The sequence below is a fragment of the Bos indicus x Bos taurus genome, chromosome 5 (assembly GCF_003369695.1).
Source record: "Bos indicus x Bos taurus breed Angus x Brahman F1 hybrid chromosome 5, Bos_hybrid_MaternalHap_v2.0, whole genome shotgun sequence".
Classification (NCBI taxonomy): Eukaryota; Metazoa; Chordata; class Mammalia; order Artiodactyla; family Bovidae; genus Bos; species Bos indicus x Bos taurus.
In genome coordinates, this window is record NC_040080.1 from 61130651 (window position 1) to 61152333 (window position 21683).

Below are 21683 nucleotides of genomic sequence, written 5' to 3' on the forward strand. Positions count from 1 at the left end.
GACAAGGGTGCCCACTCTCACCACTACTATTAAACATAGTTTTTAAAGTTTTGGCCATAGCAATCAGAGCAGAAAAAGAAATAAAAGGAATCCAAATTGGAAAAGAAGTAAAACTCTCACTGTTTGTAGATGACATGATCCTCTACGTAGAAAACCCTAAAGACTCCACCAGAATATTACTAGAGCTAATCAATGAATATAGCAAAGTTGCAGGATATAAAATTAACACACAGAAATCCCCTGCATTCCTATACACTAACAATGAGAAAGCAGAAAGAGAAATTAAGGAAACAATTCCATTCACCATTGCAATGGAAAGAATAAAATACTTAGGAATATATCTACCTAAAGAAACTAAAGACCTATATATAGAAAAGTATAAAACACTGGTGAAAGAAATCAAAGGGGACACTAATAGATGCAGAAATATACCATGTTCATGGATAGGAAGAATCAATGTACTGAAAAAGAGCATACTACTAAAAGTAATCTATAGATTCATTGCAATCCCTATCAAGCTACCAACGGTATTCTTCACAGAGCTAGAACAAATAATGTCACAATTTGTATGGAAATACAAAAAACCTCGAATAGCCAAAGCAATCTTGAGAAAGAAGAATGGAACTGGAGGAATCAACCTGCCTGACTTCAGGCTCTACTACAAAGCCATAGTCATCAAGAGAGTATGGTACTGGCACAAAGACAGAAATATAGATCAATGGAACAAAATAGAAATCCTAGAGATAAACCCATGCACCTATGGACACCTTATCTTTGACAAAGGCAAGAATATACAATGGAGAGAAATGCAAATCAAAACCACTATGAGGTACCATTTCACACCAGTCAGAATGGCTGCGATCCAAAAGTCTACAAGCAATAAATGTTGGAGAGGGTGTGGAGAAAAGGGAACCCTCTTACACTGTTGGTGGGAATGCAAACTAGTACAGCCACTATGGAGAACAGTGTGGAGATTCCTTAAAAAACTGGAAATAAAACTGCCTTATGACCCACCAATCCCACTGCTGGGCATATACACTGAGGAAACCAGAATTGAAAGAGACACGTGTACCCCAATGTTCATTGCAGCACTGTTTATAATAGCCAGGACATGGAAACAACCTAGATGTCCATCAGCAGATGAATGGATAAGAAAGCTGTGGTACATATACACAGTGGAGTATTACTCAGCCATTAAAAATAATACATTTGAATCGGTTCTAATGAAGCAGATGAAACTGGAGCCAATTATAGAGAGCCAAGTAAGCCAGAAAGAAAAACACCAATACAGTATACTAATGCATATATATGGAATTTAGAAAGATGGTAACAATAACCCTGTATATGAGACAGCAAAAATGTATAGAATAGTCTTGTGAACTCTGTAGGAGAGGGAGAGGGTGGGATGATTGGGAGAATGGCATTGAAACATGTATAATATCATATATGAAACAAGTCGCCAGTCCAGGTTCGATGCACGATACTGGATGCTTGAGGCTGGTGTACTGGGATGACCCAGAGGGATGGTACGGGGAGGGAGGAGGGTTCAGGATGTGGAACACGTGTATACCTGTGCCAGATTCATGTTGATATATGGCAAAACCAATCCAATATTGTAAAGTTAAAAAAAAAAAGAAAAAAAAAACAATAAACAAAAACAGATTTTGGACATCTTAAAAAAAATAAAAAATCTATCAAAGAACAAAAAAAGAATTATACTATTATACTGACCAAAGAGAGATTTTACTAAGTGAATATCAATGTAGAAAAAAGGAAAATATAAAAATGCAACATAGGACAGAAAGCAGAATATACACACACATATAGAGAGAATAATAATATTTAGATGGCAGAGATTTTGAAGAAAAAAATGTTCTCTGAAAGATAATGTTTTATGTTTGATGTTAAATATTCATACAATTTAGTTTCCTTAGCCAATGACACAGATCCAGTCTATGAAAAATCCACTCTGCCTCTTCTGTACTCTGGAGTCTCTACACAAGTTTCCCAGCTTTTGGTACCAGGGATCAGTTTAGTAGATGACAACTTTTCCAAGGACCTGGGTGGAGGTGGTTATAGGATGTTTCAAGCTCATTTTGTGTATTGTGCACTTTATTTCTATTATTATTATTATATCTTTGTCACATCAAATCATCAGACATTAGATTTCAGAGTTCAGACCCTGGCTCCAATACTCGAGATGGTCACAATAGTGAATCCATTAGGTGTGATTCAGATAAGGAGTCAGAAGTTAGGAAGGTGGATGTGAGTCAGAGTGAGAACTTAGAAATCTTTCATATTGTGAAAGATTTAAGTCCAATGACTCATTTTGGAGACAGACCCATTTGAGTGACCTTTTCCCTGACATATTTGGTTTTTCTAAATTAACTAGAAAAATAATAACATAAGAAATCTGATAAAAGATTAGGAAATAATGCAATCTAACTGAATTTGAAGAAAAGATGAGGAATTTCCCATTGGGAAAGAAATATTTTAGGAAATTATTTAAAAGATCAACAGATAGCATTTCCATTCCAGTATTTCAAATACATAGAAAAGCCTAGGTTAATAAACCTGATCTTCGCATTTAGAGTATGTGATTTCGATAAAAATTTTAAGTATATTTTTAACCCCATTTCAATCAGTGAAATAGTTATTTTAAAAGAAATGTTCTATGAAAAATATGCCCTGGCATATAGTAAAAAAAAAAAAAAAAATTAAAGATAAGTTTTTTCAAAGATTTCCCAAGTTAAATTAGTATGGCATAGTCCTTCCAGAAATAAATTCCAGTGCTATCTGTGAATAGTTTCCTTTTCTTTAAGTCTCTTTGCGTTTTACCACTGAAGGATACTCAAAAGAAGAAGAAAAGGAGAATCTACATAGAAATAAAAGAGTTTATCCTTCTGGGACTGTCAGATCCACAACTTCACGTTGTGAGCTGTGTCTTTCTACTCACCATCTACATGCTCAGCATCACTGGAAACCTGACCATTAATCACCCTAACCCTGCTGGATGCCCACCTACAGACCCTCATGTATTTCTTCCTCAGAAATTTCTCCATATTAGAGGTGTCATCCACAACTGTCACTATACCCAAGTTCCTTATCACCATTATTAGAGGAGATAAAACTTTTCTTTTACTGATTGTATGACTCATTTTTCTTTTTTCTTTTTCATTCTCTTGGGAGTCATTGAGTTTTGCCTACTGGCTACTAAGTCTTCTGACCATTACATTTCCATCTGCAAATAGCTGCATTACATGAACATCATGAATCACAGAGACTGCACACTACTTGTCTTGGCTTCTTGGCTGGCTTCATCCTTAATCATTTTTTCATCACTCATGCTGTTCAGACAACTTGATTATGCCATTGATCATTTTAATTGTGATTATTTCACACATTTCTTGTTTAGACACCAAACTGCTAGAGATGATGGGCTTTCCCACTGCTGTGTTTACCCTAATGTTCACTTTGGTATTAATAATTCTGTCTTATCCATATATCATCAGAACAATTTTGAGGATCTCTTCCACCACTCAGAGGACAAGGGGCTTTTCCACGTGTTCTTCCCACAAATTGTCATCTCCATCTCTTATGGCAGCTACATTTTCATGTACATGAAACCATCAGTAAAGGACAGGGTGTCTTTGAGCAAGAGAGTGGCTGTGCTAACCACCTCAGTAATCCCCAGGCTGAACTCCTTTATTTACACCCTAAGGAATCTGAAAGTCAAGTGATCCTTCATGGACGTGGCCAGGAAGACTGTACTCTTCTCAAGGAAATGAAAAATTAAAAGCCTTGTTTTATAAATTAGAGGCATAACAATGAGCAATCAAATAAAAACCAGGGCTTTCAAAGTCTATTGATTTTCACATAGTCTTCCTGGAAGTATTTTCCAGTGCTCATACTTCTATTGACAGCATCTTACCAAATATGAGTACAGTTGTGCAGTAGTTTGAACATTCTTTGGCATTGCCTTTCTTTGGGATTGGAATGAAAACTGACATATCTAGTGCAACATTTTAACAGCATCATCTTTTAGGAATTGAAAGAATTCCACTGGATTTCCATCACCTCCACTAGTTTTGTTCATAGTGATGCTTCCTAAGGCTAACCTGACTTCAGACTCCAGCATGTCTGGCTCTAGCTGAGTGATCACATCATCATGGTTATCTGGGTGATTAAGATCTTTTTTGTATAGTTCTTCTGTGTATTCTAGCCAGCTCTTCTTAATATCTTCTGCTTCTATTAGGTCCATACCATTTATGTACTTTATTGTTACCATCTTTGCATGATATGTTCCTTTGGCATCTCTAATTTTATTGATGAGATGTCTAGTCTTTCCCATTCTATGGTTTTCCTCAATTTCCTTGCATTGTTCACTGAGGAAGGCTTTCTTACCTCTGCTTGCTATTCTTGGGAACTTTGCATTCAAATGGACATATGTTTCCTTTTCTCCTTTGCCTTTTGCTTCTCTACTTTTCTCAGCTATTCGTAAGACCTCCTCAGACAACCATTTTGCCTTTTTGCATTTCTTTTCCTTGAGGATGGTCTTGGTCACTGCTTCCCGTAGAATGTCACGAACCTCCATCCATAGTTCTTCAGGCACTTTATCAGATCTATTACCTTGAATCTATTTTTCACTTCCACTGAATAATCATAAAGGATTTGATTTCTATGAGGTCACACAGAGTCGGACACGACTGAAGTGACTTTGCAGTAGCAGCAGCATACCTGAATGGTCTAGTGATTTTCCCTACTTTCTTCAGTTTAAGTCTGAATTTGGCAGTAAGGAACTCATGATCCAAGCCATAGTCAGCTCCCAGGCTTGTTTTTGCTGACTGCATAGAGCTTCCCCATCTTCAGCTGCAAATAATATAATTAATTTGATTTCAGTATTGACCATCTGGATATGTCCATGTGTAGAGTCTTCTCTTGTGTTGTTGGAAGAGGGTGTTTGCTATGAGCAGTGTGTTGTCTTGGCAAAACTCGATTAGTCTTTGCCCTGCTTCATTCTGTATTCCAAATCTGCCTATTATTCCAGGTATTTCTTGACTTTCTACTTTTGCATTCCAGTCCCCTATGATGAAAAGGACATCTTTTTGGGGTGTCAGTTCTAGAAGGTCTTGTAGGTCTTCATAGAGCCGTTCAACTTCAGCTTCTTCAGCATTACTGGTTGGGGCATAGACTTGGATTACTGTGATATTGAATGGTTTGCCTTGCAAACAAACAGAGTTCATTCTGTCATTTTTGAGATTGCACCCAAGTACTGCCTTTCAGACTCCTTTGTTGACTATGAGGGCTGATCCATTTCTTCTACTTCTTACCCACAGTAGTAGATATAAAAGTCCTCTGAGTTAAATTCTCCCATTCCAGTCCATTTTAGTCCCCTGATTCTAAAATGTTGACTTTCACTCTTGCCATCTCCTATTTGACCACTTCTGATTTACCTTTTAATGGGGTTGCAAAGAGTCAGACACGACTGAGAGACTGAACTAAACTGATTTACCTTAATTCATGGACCTAACATTCCAGGTTCCTATGCAATATTATTCTTTACAGCATCAGACTTTACTTACATCACCAGTCACATCCAAACTGGGCATTGTTTTCACTTTTGTTCCATCTCTTCATTCTTTTTGGAGTTATTTCTCCACTCTTGTGCAGTAGCCTATTGGGCACCTACCAACCAGGGGAGTTCATCTTTTGGTGTCATATTTTTTTGCATTTTCATATTGTTCCTGGGATTCTCAAGGCAAGAGTACTGAAGTGGTTTCCATTCCCTTCTCCAGTGGACCACGTTTTGTCAGAACTCTCCACCATGAAGAATGTCCAAACTACCACACAATTGCACTTATCTCACACTCTAGCAAAGTAATGGTCAAATTCTCCAAGTGAGGCTTCAACGGTACATTAACCGAGAACTTCCAGATGTTACAACTGGATTTAGAAAAGGTGAAGGAATGAGGGATCAAATTGCCAACATCTGTTGGGCCATAGAAAATTCAACAAAGTTCCAGAAAAACATCTACTTCTCCTTTATTGACTATGCCAAAGCCTTTGACTGTGTGGTTCACAACAAACTGTGGAAAATTCTTAAAGAGATGAGAATACCAGATCACCTTACCTACATCCTGAGAAATCTGTATGCCATTCCAGAAGCAGCAGTTAGAACTGGACATAGAACAACGGACTGGTACCAAATTGAGAAAGGAGTATGCTAAGGCTGTATATTGTCACCCTGCTCATTTAACTTATATGCAGCGTACATCATGCAAAATACCAGGCAGGATGAAGCACAAGCTGGAATCAAGATTGCTGAAATATCAATAACCTAGATAAGCAGATGTCACAATCCTTTGGGCAGAAAGTGAAGAGGAACTAAAGAGCCACTTGATGAAAGTGAAAGAAGAGAGTGAAAAAGCTGGCTTGAACCTCAGCATTAAAAAAAAACTAAGATCATGGCATCTAGTTCCATCACTTCATGGCATATACATGGGGAAACAGTGGAAACAGTGACAAACTTTAATTTCTTGGGCTCCAAAATCATTGCAGATGATGAGTGCAGGCATGATATTAAAAGACACTTGCATCTTGGAAGAAAAGCTATGACCAAACTAGACAGCATATTAAAAATCAGGCATTACTTTGTCAACACAGATGCATCTAGTTAAAGCTATGGTTTTTTTCATTAGTCATGTATGGATGTGAGAGTTGGACCACAAAGAATACTGAGTGCCAAAGAATTGATGCTCTTGAACTGTGGTATTGGACAAGACTCTTGAGAGTTTTTTGGGCTGCAAGGAGATCCACCAGTCAATCCCAAAGAAAATCAATCCTGAATATTCATTGGAAGGGCTAATGCTGAACCTGAAGCTCCAATTCTTTGGCCACTTGATGCAAGGAACTGATTAATTGGAAAAGACCCTGATGCTGAGAAAGAGTGAAGGCAGGAGGAGAAGGGGACGGCAGAGGATGAGATGGTTGGATGGCATCACTGACTCAATGTACATGAGTTTGAGCAAGCTCCAGGAGATGGTGATAGACCAGGAAGCCTGGAATGTTGCAGTCCATGGGGTCGCAAAGAGTTGAACATGAGTAAATGACTGAACTGAACTACCAAATATAGTATATACATTTTTTTGCCATTCAAATTCTCATCATTCTTTCATGTACTGCCCTTCCTTTGGGCTCATCATTCTACTCAACCTTGGAACTGACCTCATTTCCCTCTTTGAAATGTTTTTTTAATTCCATGTTTTCAAAATATTTCTTAGAAAATTAAGGACAGACAGAAAAAGGCAGAGCAGCAACACCTGAGAGAGACCTGTGTTTTGATTTTGACAGGAAACACTCTTTCTAGAAATTCAGGAAATATTAAATCATGCTGAATACTATTTTTCAATGTTTTTTTAATTGTTGGATAATTGCTTTACAATGTTGTGTTGGTTTCTGCCATACGTTAACATGAGTCTATCATAAGTATACATATGTCCCCTTCTTTTTGAACTTCACTCCCACCTCCTACCCCAGCCCACATCTCTAGGTTGTCATAGAGGCCTGAGTTAAGCTCACTGTGCTGTACAACAACTTCTCATTGGCTATCTGTTTTACATATTTTAACGTATGAGTTTCAATGATAGTCTCTCAATTTGCCCCACCTTCTCCCAACCCCAACCCCACTCTGTTCCAGGTCTTTTCTCTATGTCTGTGTCTCTAATTGCTGCCCTGAAAGTAGGTTCATCGGTACCATTTTTCTAGATTCCATATATATGTGTTAATATACAATATTTGTTTTTCTCTTTCTGATTTACTTCACTCTATAACAGGCTCTAGGTTTATCTACCTCACTATATTTGATTCCAGTTTGTTCCCTTATGTGGATGCTTGGCTTGTTATGAACCAGTTTATAACCCAGCATATGGTTTGCATTTGTGCTCAGTCACGGCCAACTCTTTGTGATGCTATGGACTATAGCCTGACAGCCTTCTCTGTCCATGTGCTTACCACAGCTTCTTTATCCATTCATCTGTTGATGGACATCAAGGTTGCTCCCATGTCCTGGCTATTGTGAATAGTGCTGCAATGAACACTGGGGTACCTGTGTCTTTTAGAATTGTGATTTTCTGAATATATGCCCAGTAGTGAGATTGCTGGGTCATATGGAAGTCTTATTCCTATTTTTTAAAGAAACCACCATACTATTCTGCATAGTGGCTCTATAAATTCACATTCCCACCAACTGTGTAAGAGGATTCCCATTTCTTCACATCTTCTCCAGCATTTATTTGATGATGGCCATCTTGACCCATGTGAGGTTTAACCTCATTATAGTTTTGACAAGTGAAGTTGAGTATTTTTTTCATGTGTTTATTAGCCATCTTTATCTCTTCTTTGGAGAAATAGCCATCTATTTAGGTCTTCTGCCTATTGTGTCAATGACTTATTCTTTTGTTATTGAACTACATGAGTTGCTTGTATATTTTGGAGATTAATCCTTTGTCATTTGCTTCATTTGCAAATATTTTCTCCCATTCTGAGGGTTGTCTTTTCATCTTGCTTATGATTTCCTTTGCTGTGCAAAGGCTTTTAAGTTTAATTAGGTCCCACTTGTTTTTATTTCCAACATAAGGTGGTGGAGGTCTTTAATCCGTTTTGAGTTTATATTTGTGAATGGTGTTAGGAAGTGTTCTAATTTTATTCTTTTACACATAACTGTCCAGTTTTCCCTGCGCCACTTATCGAAGAGGCTGTATTTCCTCTGTGGCATATTCTTGCCTCCTTTTTCAAAGATAAGGTGCCCAAAGTGCTTGAGTTTATCTCTGGGCTTTCTATTTTGTTACATTGAGTCTTCCAATTCAAGAATTGGTATGTCTTTCCATCTGTTTATGTCATCTTTGACTTCTTTCATCAATGTCTTATAGTTTTCTTTATACAGCTCTTTTGTGCATTTATTCCTAGATATTTTATTGTTATTGTTGCCTTGGTGAATGGAGTTGATTATTTTCTCCTTCAGATTTTTGTTACTAGTGTATTGGAATTCAGTGGATTTCTGTGTATTGATTTTGTATGCTGCAACCTTACTAAATTAACTGATTAATCTAGTAATTTTCTGATAGTATTTTTAGGGTTTTCTTTGTATTATGTATCATGCTGTTGCCAATGAAAGTTTTACTTCTTTTCCAATCTGGATCCCTTTTCTTTCTTGTTCTTCTCTGTTGCCATTTAAAATTAACTCCAATTTTACCTTTTCATTATGGCTGTGAAATAAGAACATTCATATAAAACATTTCCTGAGGAAAAGATAAGGTAAAATTTTCTTCAAGAGAAAATCAATAACAGCTACCTCAGAAAGTTGTTTAATAAAAGCTATGATGAACCTGACAGTGTATTAAAAACCAGAAACATCACTGCCAACAATGATCTGTATAGTCAAAGCTATGGGTTTTTCAGTAGTCATGTAGGGATGTGAGAGTTGGACAATAAAGAAGGCTGAGCACACAAGAACTGATGCTTTTAGATTGTACTGCTAGAGAATACTCTGGAGAGTCCTTTGGACTGTGAGATCAAACCAGTAAATCCTGCAGAAAATCAACTCTAAATATTAATTGGAAGGACTGATGCTGAAGCTGAAGGTCCAATAGTTTGGCCACCTGATGTGAAGAACACATTCACTGGAAAAGACCCTGATGCTGGGAAAAATTGTGAAATTTTCCAAGCATCTGGAAAGATGCTTGGAAAGCATCACTAGATCATGGACATGAGTTTGAGGAAACTCAGGGAACTAGTGAAGGACAGGGGAGCCTCGTGTGCTGCAGTCCATGTGAGCACAAAGAGTTGGATACGAATGAGTGACTGAAAATGAAATAAAGCTGTTCACAAGATTCAATGAGCCAATATGAAGAAAATAATTAGAATAGGCCTGGAATATAGTAATTGCTGAAAAAAATTAACTCTACCCTTCTCTTTCTTCTCTCTCCTCATTATTATAAAAGTATTATAATAATATAAAGAGTTCAAATATACTTTATTTTGTAAACTTTAAAAATATTTAAGTAGATATTTATATTTTATTTACAACCCTCTAGTGATTGTTATTGTTGCATTTCGTGAAAGTTCCAAATAGAATAAAAACTTCCTAATAATGTCATTTCTATTACGTGGTAAAATGAAAATTTCAGAAATCCGCATCAATTCTCACATTCTTTTCATCAAGCTAAATGGCCTATAAAATTGCAACACCAATCTGTTTTCTTTACTTCATTCAGAATATTTGAATAAAAAATTTATAGAAAATTCTGAAGCAATATTCAACCTTATCCAGTTAATTAGGTTCAGTGTGGGGAATTTTTTTTTTAACATGGGAACAGATGAAAAGGACTCATACAACTGTACTGAAAGAGTTTTGGAAGATTATGAGTAATAGAAAGCATTTTTAAGAACTTTACTCTTTTAATGATATAATCACTTGCATTTCCTGGAGAAAAAGAGAACCTTTTGGATGGTATCCTTGAAGGGTTGTTTCACTTGCTGGTTTCTCAGTGAATATATAAATGGATTCATCATAGGAGGAACAGAAGCATTCAGAATAGATGCTCCTTTGTTCAAGGATGCCTTTTCCTTTGCTGATGGGTTGGCATACATGAATATACAGCTTCCATAAGAGATGAAAATGACAATCATGTGAGAGGAGCATGTAGAAAATGCCTTTTTTCTCTGACTGGCAGAAGGCAGCCTCAGAATTGTCTTGATGATGAACATGTAGGATAGAATTATTAATGCCAAAGTAAAAAGCAGAATCTCTAATGCAGAGTAAAAACCAATCACTTCAAGGAGCCATGTGTCTGAGCAAGATAGTTTCAAGAGGGGGAAATAGTCACAAGCAAAGTGATCAATGATATTAGAACCACAGTAATCTAACTGGAGAAAAAGAATAACAGGTGGGAAGATGTTTAAGAACCCTGCGAGCCAAGCACAAAAGACAAGTAATACACAGACTCTGTCGTTCATGATGGTTGTGTAATGCAGGGGTTTGCAGATGGCTACATAGCGATCATAAGACATGGCTGTTAGAAGATAAAACTCAGTGATACCCAAGAAAATGAAGAAAAACAGCTGAGCTGTACAATCATTGTATGAAATCGTTTTGTCCCTGGTGATAATTGTGCCCAGAAATCTAGGAATACCAACAGTTGTAAAGGAGATTTCTAATATAGAGAAGTTCCTGAGGAAAAAATACATAGGTGTCTGTAAATGGGAGTCCACCAAGGTGAGAATAATGATGGTCAAATTTCCAGTGACACTTAATATATATGTGATGATTAAAAAGAGAAAAGTCACAATCTGAAGCTCTGGGTCATCTGATAGCCCCAGAAGAATGAATTCTGTGGGTCTTGTGTGGTTTTTCATTGCTGATCCTTTCCCCCATTCAAAGAGAAAAATGGATGTGTCTCCTATAGGAAATAAATGATTAAAATACATTTGAGGATAGAATACAAATCTTTTAAAATATCCATCATGATGATAATAAATGAAATTTAAAATTCACCTACAGAGCTCTCTCCAATTTCCATTCAACTTTTCATTCTAGTAAGGAATATTATCTGAAGTTCAAAATCATTATTTCTTCTTCAAAAATACATTATCATAGACTATGGATAAAATAAAACTCTTATGATAACACTTAAATAGGGTTATCTTTTCTAATAATTTTTAATTGGTTCAAGGTTTCTTTAAAACATTTAGCTTCCTTTGTAAAAGGTACAGATATATTTTAATTGATTCTCCTCCTTTCCTCAGTATTATAAAAACCAGTATACTTCGCAGATAATCTAAATAGAGTTTGAAAGCATACAGACTTTAGGTATGCCTACTTCCACATTTTATATTTTGCATAACTGAGGCCCACTTTGTTTAGGTGACTTTCACTAGTTTAAATGATTAGTGAACATAGTAAATCTGTGGGAAATTCTTAAAGAGATGGGAATACCAGACAATCTAACCTCTCTCCTGAGAAACCTATATGCAGGACAAGAAGCAGCAGTTAGGACTGGACATGGAACAATGGACTGTTTCAAATATGGGAATGGAGTACTTCAAGGCTGTATATTACCACACTGCGTGTTTGTGTGTGTGTGTGTTAGTTACTCAGTTGTGTCCGACTTTTTATAACCCCATGGACTGTTGCCACAGTCCATGTGGATCACAAGAAACTGTGGAAAATTCTTATAGAGATGGGAATACCAGACCACCTGACCTGCTTCCTGAGAAATCTGTATGCAGGTCAGGAAGCAACAGTTAGAACTGTTCATGGAACAAAAGAATGGTTCTAAATCGGGGAAGAAGTACCTCAAGGCTGCATATTGTCACCCTGCTTATTTAACTTATATGCAGAGTACATCGTGCAAAATGCCAGGCTGGATGAAGCACAAGTTGGAATCAAGATTGCGGGCAGAAATATCAATAACCTCAGATATGCAGATGACACCACCCTTATGGCAGAAAGCAAAGAAGAACTAAAGAGCCTTTTGACAAAAGTGAAAGAGGCGGAGAGTGAAAAAGTTAGCTGAAAATGCAACATTCAGAAAACTAAGATCATGGCAACCAGTCCCATCACTTCATGGCAAATAGATGGGGAAACAGTGGAAACAATGACAGACTTTATTTTGGGGGGCTCTAAAATCAATGCAGATGGTGACTGTAGCCATGAAATTAAAAGATGATTGCTTCTTGGAAGAAAAGCTATGACCAACCTCGACAGCATTTTAAAAAGCAGAGACATTATTTTGCCAACAAAAGTCCATCTAGTCAAAGCTTTGGTTTTTCTAGTAGTCATTTGTGGATGTGAGAGTTGGACTATAAAGAAAGCTGAGCGTGGAAAAATTGATGCTTTTGAACTGTGGTGTTTGAGAAGACTCCTGAGAGCCCCTTGGACTGCAAGAAGATCAGGCCAGTCAATCCTAAATGAAATCAGTTCTGAATATTCATTGGAAGAGCTGCTTCACTGGAAAAGACCCTGATGCTGGGAAAGATTGAGGGCTGAGGTGAAGGGGATGAAAGAAGATGAGACGCCTTCATGGCATCATAGATTCAGTGGACGTGAGTTTGAGCAAACTCCAGGAAATAGTGAGAAGACTGGCATGCTGCAGTTCATGGGGTTGGAAAGAGTCAGACACAACTAACCACCTGAGCAACAACAACACAGCATAGTAATATCTCAATTTAGAATATAGGTAGATACCCATGGGAATATTTTTGTGGCACTCTATCCTAATTTACTTTCATAAATGTTTGGTTGATGCAATGCCTTAATTTCTTCCTTTTCTGATAAAAGACCGAAAGCACAAGAAAGTGTAACGTCCGCTACCAAATTAAATAATTGCTACATTCAGTTTAGTTCATACAATACACACTTATTTTCTTTTGTTTTACAATTTTGCCTTAGCAAATGAATAAGTAGATGGGCAAAATCTTTACTGGGAAGCAGATATTCCCTTAAATAAGGAATGTCATTTTTATCTTTTTAGTTCTACAAACAAAAACCATTTAACTTAGGAAAAAATAATGAACAACACAATACTTATGGCTATGCTGCTTCTTTAGGACTCCATGAATAGCATTCTTGTTCGTAAACCACCATTTACTCTTTAATAACAAAAATTTCCTAAATTCCCAAACCCATATACACATACTAGTTTAAAACACATGAATGAAATGTAATAATATGCATTAACCTGAATAATAACAAATTGTACTTGCTTCCTGGTTTTTCTTGATGATTTAGTCTCAAATTTTACGGTCTGATCACTTTAATAATTATATAATTTCAGAGTTGGTGAGTTGAGTTAGCAATTTATTTGGTTTCAATTTTACTCTCAAAACAAATATGGTGACTTAACCATGTCATTGCTCTCAAGGATTATATTCTCACTGTGGTTCAACTGGTAATATTTGACCCACAATATCCTTCATTCCTGATATTGCAAAATTGGGGCACATTTCACTATACTGTGACTCATAATTTATTTTTGTCTCTTATCCAAGCTCTGTGTACAAACTCAGTTGAACTTGGGGGGACTAGTCAAATATTTCTTACACCTTTTCACATAATAAAAGCACTATTTATTAAAACATTTTCTTCATATTAATGCACAGACTTTAAATGAAGATTTTGTAATTCTATGATTATTTATCCATGCAATTTAAGTAATATTTTCCTTAGGCTTCAGAGACTGTTATATTTTTCTGCAAATGCTGCTTTGAGAAAAAGAGATTTAGAAATTTCTTCTCCATGTATGTCATACACAAGGAATTGGATTTACCTTGTCTTTCCTGTTTTCTCAGGGTAATTTGTTAAGTAAACAGAGGGCTGATGAGGCATTATTAAAAGACACAGGTAAATCAGTTTTGTGAGGATTAATAAGAAAGTGCTTATGCTTCCTAGTAGCTCAGTGGTAAAGCATCCACTTACTAATGCTAGAGATGTGACTGTGATCCCTGAAGTGGGAAGATTCCTCAAGCCATGGAACAACTAAGACAGTTTGCCACAAAATCTAAGCCTATGCTCTAGAGCTCAGGAACCGCAATTACCGAGTCAACATGCTGCAACTATTGAAGCCCTTACCACCTACAGCCCATGTTCCACATGAAGAGAAGCCACCGCAATGAGAAGCTCATACACCGTAAGTAGAGAGTAGCCCCCAACTGTCTCAACTAGAGAAAGCCGGTGCAGCCAAAAATAAATCAATAAGTAAAATTATTTTAAAAAAGAAAGTGTCAAAAACCAAAATGACTAAGCTAAATGAGGTAACATCATAAACAACATGTCATATTGAGTGTGCAAAAATTTGATTTAGATTTAGAAATTGACAAACTCAACAAATCAGCCCCTCAATTTCACCTCTGAGAGGCAGTTGTTAAACGTTTACTATTCTGTCAATTAGAACATCTGTCAGTCATGTGGTGGATACTCAATAAATATTTCTGAATAAATAAATATTTGAAATAATTTTGGTGTATAATCAATCTCCAGTACTCAATAAAATCTTAACTACTGATTTTTAAAGAATTTGAGATAAAGTAATCATTGATAAAAAAAAAAAAAAACAAAACGAAATTCTGTAAAGCAATTATCCTTCAGTTAAAAAATAAAGAAATTAAAAAAAAAGAATTTGAGAAACAAAATGTGAAAAGATTCACTATTTGGATAAAAAAAATGTTAGTTGCTCAGTCATATCCAACTCTTTGCAACCCCATGGACTATAGCCCACCAGGTTCCTCTGTCCATGGAATTCTCCAGGCAAGAATCCTGGAGTGGGTTTCCATTCCCTTCAAATATAAAGACAAAGTCTCTTACCGGGGCAGATTTCAAGAACCTGTGCACAATTGGGTCCCATGATGTGGTCCAGACAGGCTCCAGCACACCACTGCTGGGAGTGAACCAGTTAGTTCATCTACAAAGTGAACAAAGATCCCTGTTTTCATGGGGGTGAGGGATGGGAGAGAATGTGGATAATAAGCATGAATGTAATAAGTGTTTTGAAAAGGAAGGGAAAACTGAAATGCCTTGGAAGTGGGGTGCTAGTATAATTTTAAATAGTATCAGTGGGGTAGATTTTATTGAGGTGATATTTGGATAGAGATCTGAAGGAGGGATGGGTGCTAACCATGTGATTATCTGGGAGAGGGAGACTTTCCAGTTTAAGAAACATTTAGTGTAAATACAGTAAGGTTCTAGAAGGAAAATCATGCTGATTGCAAAGAATGATTTTTGGTTGTTTATTTTGTTTTCTCATTTCTGATATTTTTCAATTTTTGTTGAACTAGTTTCCTGGATAGAATCTCCAGGAGAGTATTGAATAAAGCAGTTATAGTGGTCCTTCACATCTTAAAACTGATTTTACCAAGACTACAGCTACTATGTAAAACATTAAAAATGATATGTGTTGTAAACTTTAGCCTTCTCTGGTGGCTCAGACAGTAAAGCGTCTGTCTACAATGCGGGAGACCTGGGTTCCATCCCTGGGTGGGGAAGATCTCCTGGAGAAGGAAATGGCAACCCACTCCAGTATTCTTGCCCGGAAAATCCCATGGATGGAGGAGCCTGGTAGGTTACAGTCCATGGGGTCGCAAAGAGTCAGACACGACTAAGCTTTCACTTTCTTTCTTTCTTTCTATGTGTTGTAAATTTTAAATTATGAATATTTTCAAGTATACACTAGGATAGAGAACTGGAGAAATAGTTTCAGGTATAGATCAAGCAGATTCAATAGATATGAAGGCTATTTTATATTGCTTTACCTGTTTTTTGAAAAGATTTGAAACATTTTGTTGTATTTTAAACTAGAACTTACATAGCAAATTTTTTCTTACCTGCATATTATGAATTCCTAAAAAAATATATATATATATATTTTTTGCTTAATCCTGATGCAGTTTCCAAGCTAGCTAAATTAGCAAAATGTCTTTGGTATCATTTATCACCTTGCACACAGTTGCACATATTCATGCTCACTTGCTCAGTTGTGTCCGATTCTTTGTGACCCCACGGACTCTAGCCCACCAGGCTTCTCTGCTTATGGGATTTCCCAGGCAAGAACACAGGAGGAGGTTGCTATTTCCTCCTCTAGGAGATCTTCCACACCCAGCGACTGAACCCATATCTCCTGAGTCTTCTACCTTGGCAGGAGGATTCTTTGCCACTGAGCCACTGGGAACATACTCCTAATACCCAATTGTCTCAAAACATCATTTTTTGTTGACTTGTTCAAATTGGAGCCAGACAAGGAACAGGTAGCATATCTAGTTGTGATGATCAAGTCAGGTTAGTTATGCTACTGAAATAATGTTCTATTCTGTTTTACTAAGAGACTTTAAAAAGTCATGAATGGTCACTGCATTTTATCATCGCATATATGATTTTCATTTCAACTTTTGCTTTGCATTTTTAGTCTTTTGATGAGGCAAATTCCACAAGTAAATTCTCTAAAGATAATTATCTTTGGGATAAGGCCACATGTAACATAAAATACTAGTTTTGATCATTTCTCTTAGTACACTATCTCCTTATTTATGAGTCAAATTGCTGGTGACTTTCTCACTTAATCTTTTGATATAAAAACCAATATAAATGTCCAAAAATGAGTTAGAAATGTTTGCCTCATCTTTTCTTCTATGAATATTTTTTAAGTTGCCCTCATTCACCTTCTTAACAATAAATAAATAAATGACATTTGCTGTTAAATTTGAAACTCTTACATCTTTTATTGAATTTTCAAATTTTAGTCAAATTAACTTATATTAAATAAGAAATAATATACTAGCCAATGTTTATGGAAAAACTGTTGTCCATGCATCATAGTTGGCCCACCACAAATTTGTGTTAAAAGTTTAATTGGGCACAAAAGCAGAGACATTACTTTGCCAACAAAGGTCCGTCTAGTCAAGGCTATGGTTTTTCCTGTGGTTATGTATGGATGTGAGAGTTGGACTGTGAAAAAGGCTGAGCGCCAAAGAATTGATGCTTTTCAACTGTGGTGTTGGAGAAGACTCTTGAGAGTCCCTTGGACTGCAAGGAAATCCAACAAGTCCATTCTGAAGGAGATCAGCCCTGGGATTTCTTTGGAAGGAATGACGCTAAAGCTGAAACTCCAGTCCTTTGGCCACCTCATGCGAAGAGTTGACTCATTGGAAAAGACTCTGATGCTGGGAGGGATGGGGGACAGAAGGAGAAGGGGATGACAGAGGATGAGATGGATGGATGGCATCAATGACTCGATGGACGTGAGTCTGAGTGAACTCTGGGAGTTGGTGATGGACAGTGAGGCCTGGTGTGCTGCGATTCATGGGGTTGCAAAGAGTCGGAAATGACTGAGCAACTGAACTGAACTGAGCCCTTTCATTCACATATAGTTTATAGCTGCATTTTTATGACAGAGGGGGAGAATTGAGTAATTCCTTCAGGGATGCTATGGTCTACAAATTCTAAATTAATATATTGCCCTTTAGGCACAAATTGTGTTGACTTCTGATACTGATAATTAAAATGTTTACACTGATTGAAACCTTTATAATAACCACTAAAGAGTTTGTGTAGGGTTAAAAAGCCACATTATTTGATATCAACATAAACTCCTTCATATATTTTGTAATAAAATTTACAGTTCTTTTAATTCTTGGAACTGTAACTCTCTAGTTTATGGTATATTTTTATTCAGGTATCAAGAACCCACATCATCAATCAATTCTAAACTTCAGTATTTTCAAATATTTCCAATTAACTGTAGAAATTACTGATTCAACAAGAAGGTAGGAGATAGTAGCTCCATGACTCTTTCCAAATTGGAAAGCTCTTTAGCAATCTTTAAAGTTGTTTTCTTTGTTTTTCAGCAATTACGGATCTAAACTTTCAACTAAGTACAATGTATGCATATCAGGAATAATTTGGCTCAATAAATTAGGATTATAGTCGTAATAGAAAAAAGGTTAGCAAATGTAAGTTGAGTCTGGGCAACATTTCACCTTTTTCTGAAGTGCACATGCAACCTTCTCCAGGATAGATTACATCCTGGGCCATAAATCTAGCCTTGATAAATTCAAAAAAAGTTAAAATCATTCCAAGCATCTTTTCTGACCACAATGCAGTAAGATTAGATCTCAATTACAGGAGAAAAACTATTAAAAATGCCAACATATGGAGGCTGAACAACACGCTGCTGAATAACCAACAAATCACAGAAGAAATCAAAAAAGGAATCAAAATATGCATAGAAACGAATGAAAATGAAAACACAACAACCCAAACCTGTGGGACACTGTAAAAGCAGTGCTAAGGGGAAAGTTCATAGCAATACAGGCAGACCTCAAGAAACAAGAAAAAAGTCAAATAAATAACCTAATTCTACACCTAAAGCAACTAGAAAAGGAAGAATGAAGAACCCCAGGGTTAGTAGAAGGAAAGAAATCTTAAAAATTAGGGCAGAAATAAATGCAAAAGAAACAAAAGAGACCATAGCCAAAATAAACAAAGCCAAAAGCTGGTTCTATGAAAGTATAAATAAAAGTGACAAACTATTAGCCAGACTCATCAAGAAACAAAGCGAGAAAAATCAAATCAATAAAATTAGAAGTGAAACTGGAGAGATCACAACAGACAACACAGAAATACAAAGGATCATAAGAGATTACTATCAGCAATTATATGCCAATAAAATGGACAACGTGGAAGAAATGGACAAATTCTTAGAAAAGTACAACTTTCCAAAACTCGACCAGGAAGAAATAGAAAATCGTAACAGACCCATCACAAGCACGGAAATTGAAACTGTAATAAAAAATCTTCCAGCAAACAAAAGCCCAGGTCCAGACGTCTTCACAGCTGAATTCTACCAAAAATTTAGAGAAGAGCTAACACCTATCCTACTCAAATTCTTCCAGAAAATTGCAGAGGAAGGTCAACTTCCAAACTCATTCCATGAGGCCACCATCACCCTAATACCAAAACCTGACAAAGATCCCACAAAAAAAGAAAACTACAGGCCAATATCACTGATGAACATAGATGCAAAAATCCTTAACAAAATTCTAGCAAATAGAATCCAACAACACATTAAAGAGATCATACACCATGATCAAGTGGGCTTTATCCCAGGGATGCAAGGATTCTTCAATATCCACAAATCAATCAATGTAATACACTACATTAACAAATTGAAAACTAAAAGCCATATGATTATCTCAACAGATGCAGAGAAAGCCTTTGACAAAATTCAACATCTGTTTATGATAGAAACCTTCCAGAAAGCAGGAATAGAAGGAACATACCTCAACATAATAAAAGCTATATATGACAAACCCACAGCAAACATTGTCCTCAGTGGTGAAAAATTGAAATCATTTCCCCTAAAGTCAGGAACAAGACAAGGGTGCCCACTTTCACCATTACTATTCAACATAGTTTTGGAAGTTTTGGGCACAGCAATCAGAGCAGAAAAAGAAATAAAAGGAATCCAAACTGGAAAAGAAGAAATAAAAAGTCCTCTTTTTTAAATTAACCTTTTTATTTTGTATTGTAGTATAGCCAGTTAGCAATGTTGTGACAGTTTCAGGTAGAAAGCAAAGGGACTCAAATCATATGTATACATGTATCCATTCTCTTTCTATATCCCCTCCCATCTCGGCTGTCACATACATTGAGCACAATTCGCTGTGCTATAGGTCCTTATTGGTTATCCATTTTAAATATAGCAGTGTGTACCTGTCCATCCCAGCTCCCTAACTATCCTTCGCCTGTCCTTCTCATCCACAACTATGAGTTCATTCTCTAAGTCTGAGTCTGTTTCTGCTTTATAAATAAGTTTGTTTGTAACACATCTTCTTAGATTCTGCATATAAGGAATGTCATATGATGTTTCTGCTTCTTGGTCTGACTTACTTCACTCAGTATGACAATCCTCTAGGTCCATTCAAAATTCTTTCTTAATGCTTCTTTACATCTGATTTTGACCTGAATAATTTGGTAAAAGTTCACAACATTTGGCGATATAGTGACCATATGAGCATGAGCCCTACCAGCAATACAAACAAAATATAGACTTTAGCTCTCACGATGATTTCTTGTATCCTTCTTTAACCCCTTAGAAAATGAGCTTGTGAGTGGTCTTGAAAACAAAAGACTTGGGATGAAAGAGTAAATCATGGAAAATAATATTTCCTAATGCAAAAAAAGATTATTTAAGGAAGAAGTGACTAAGTGCACCAGATATTTATGAGAAGTTGAGAAAAAATAGCTTTGAGTTATCTATTAATTTTCAGCTACACAGTGGACATTGGAAACTGCAGAAAAAAAGTTTTTGAGAGAGAGATAAGAGGGAAAACCAGATTCAAGTTATGTATGGATAGATAGAAGTTGAGATATGAAAAAAAAAAAAAAGAAGTGATAGTTTGGAAACATTTGGCCATGAAAGGGAGGAAAAAGACAGGGTGATTGATATCTAGAGAAAATAAAAGATAAGATTATTTATAATTGTTATTTGATATGTCTTCAAGATGGAGAATTAGAAGTCTACTTAATAGCTGTTGTGAAGGAGTTGTACTAAACAAAGTAGCTCCCCACCTCCCATGCAAACACATTTTGAAAATAGAATAATGTAACCTTATGCCGGGGTCCAGCCCCGGCTGATCCAGGGTATTCGAAGTGGGGATGGCATCGGCGACCTATTTATTTAAATATTTTATCAAAGATATAAAGAGTAATAGGATGAGGATAGCTCAGTAGGAAAATTCGGTGAAGAAAAGAGGCTGAGTAGCTTGGTTTACACGGGAGACCAATAAAACTTCAAGACAAGAAGTTTGCCCCACTTACGTAGGCCGCAGGCGTCCTTCCGTTCTCCCGAAGGAGAGGAGACACTGAGTCCTCCCCAGTTGGATCTTAGAAGCCCAGGCATAATTAGTAAGCATGGCGGGTTCCGCGCTCCAGATGGAGACTCAACCAGAGTGAGAGACAGAGCGACATGGGGAGACCAATATTTCGAGAAACTGATCCCAATTCTTTATTTTCCATGGTCTACTTTTATACACTGAGATGTTATGCAAAAGTCATGCGGGGTCAGCAGTCCTGACTTTTATCAAAGTCAGGTGCTTCATACAAATGTATACAGAGGTCTTAGGGGTGTTACATCATC

At 36.6% G+C, this 21683-nt stretch overlaps 1 protein-coding gene and 1 pseudogene across 1 annotated transcript; one reads left to right on the top strand and one right to left on the bottom strand.

The window, feature by feature from the left end:
* Positions 1 to 1232: 1232 nt before the first annotated feature.
* On the top strand, positions 1233 to 3740 carry LOC113893474 (annotated as a pseudogene).
* Positions 3741 to 10467: 6727 nt separating this feature from the next.
* Positions 10468 to 11412, bottom strand: LOC113893475 (olfactory receptor 6C3-like). Its single transcript, XM_027543449.1, has one exon. It carries the CDS (start codon positions 11410 to 11412, stop codon positions 10468 to 10470), a length of 945 nt encoding a protein of 314 aa, XP_027399250.1.
* Between the last annotated feature and the right edge of the window lie 10271 nt (positions 11413 to 21683).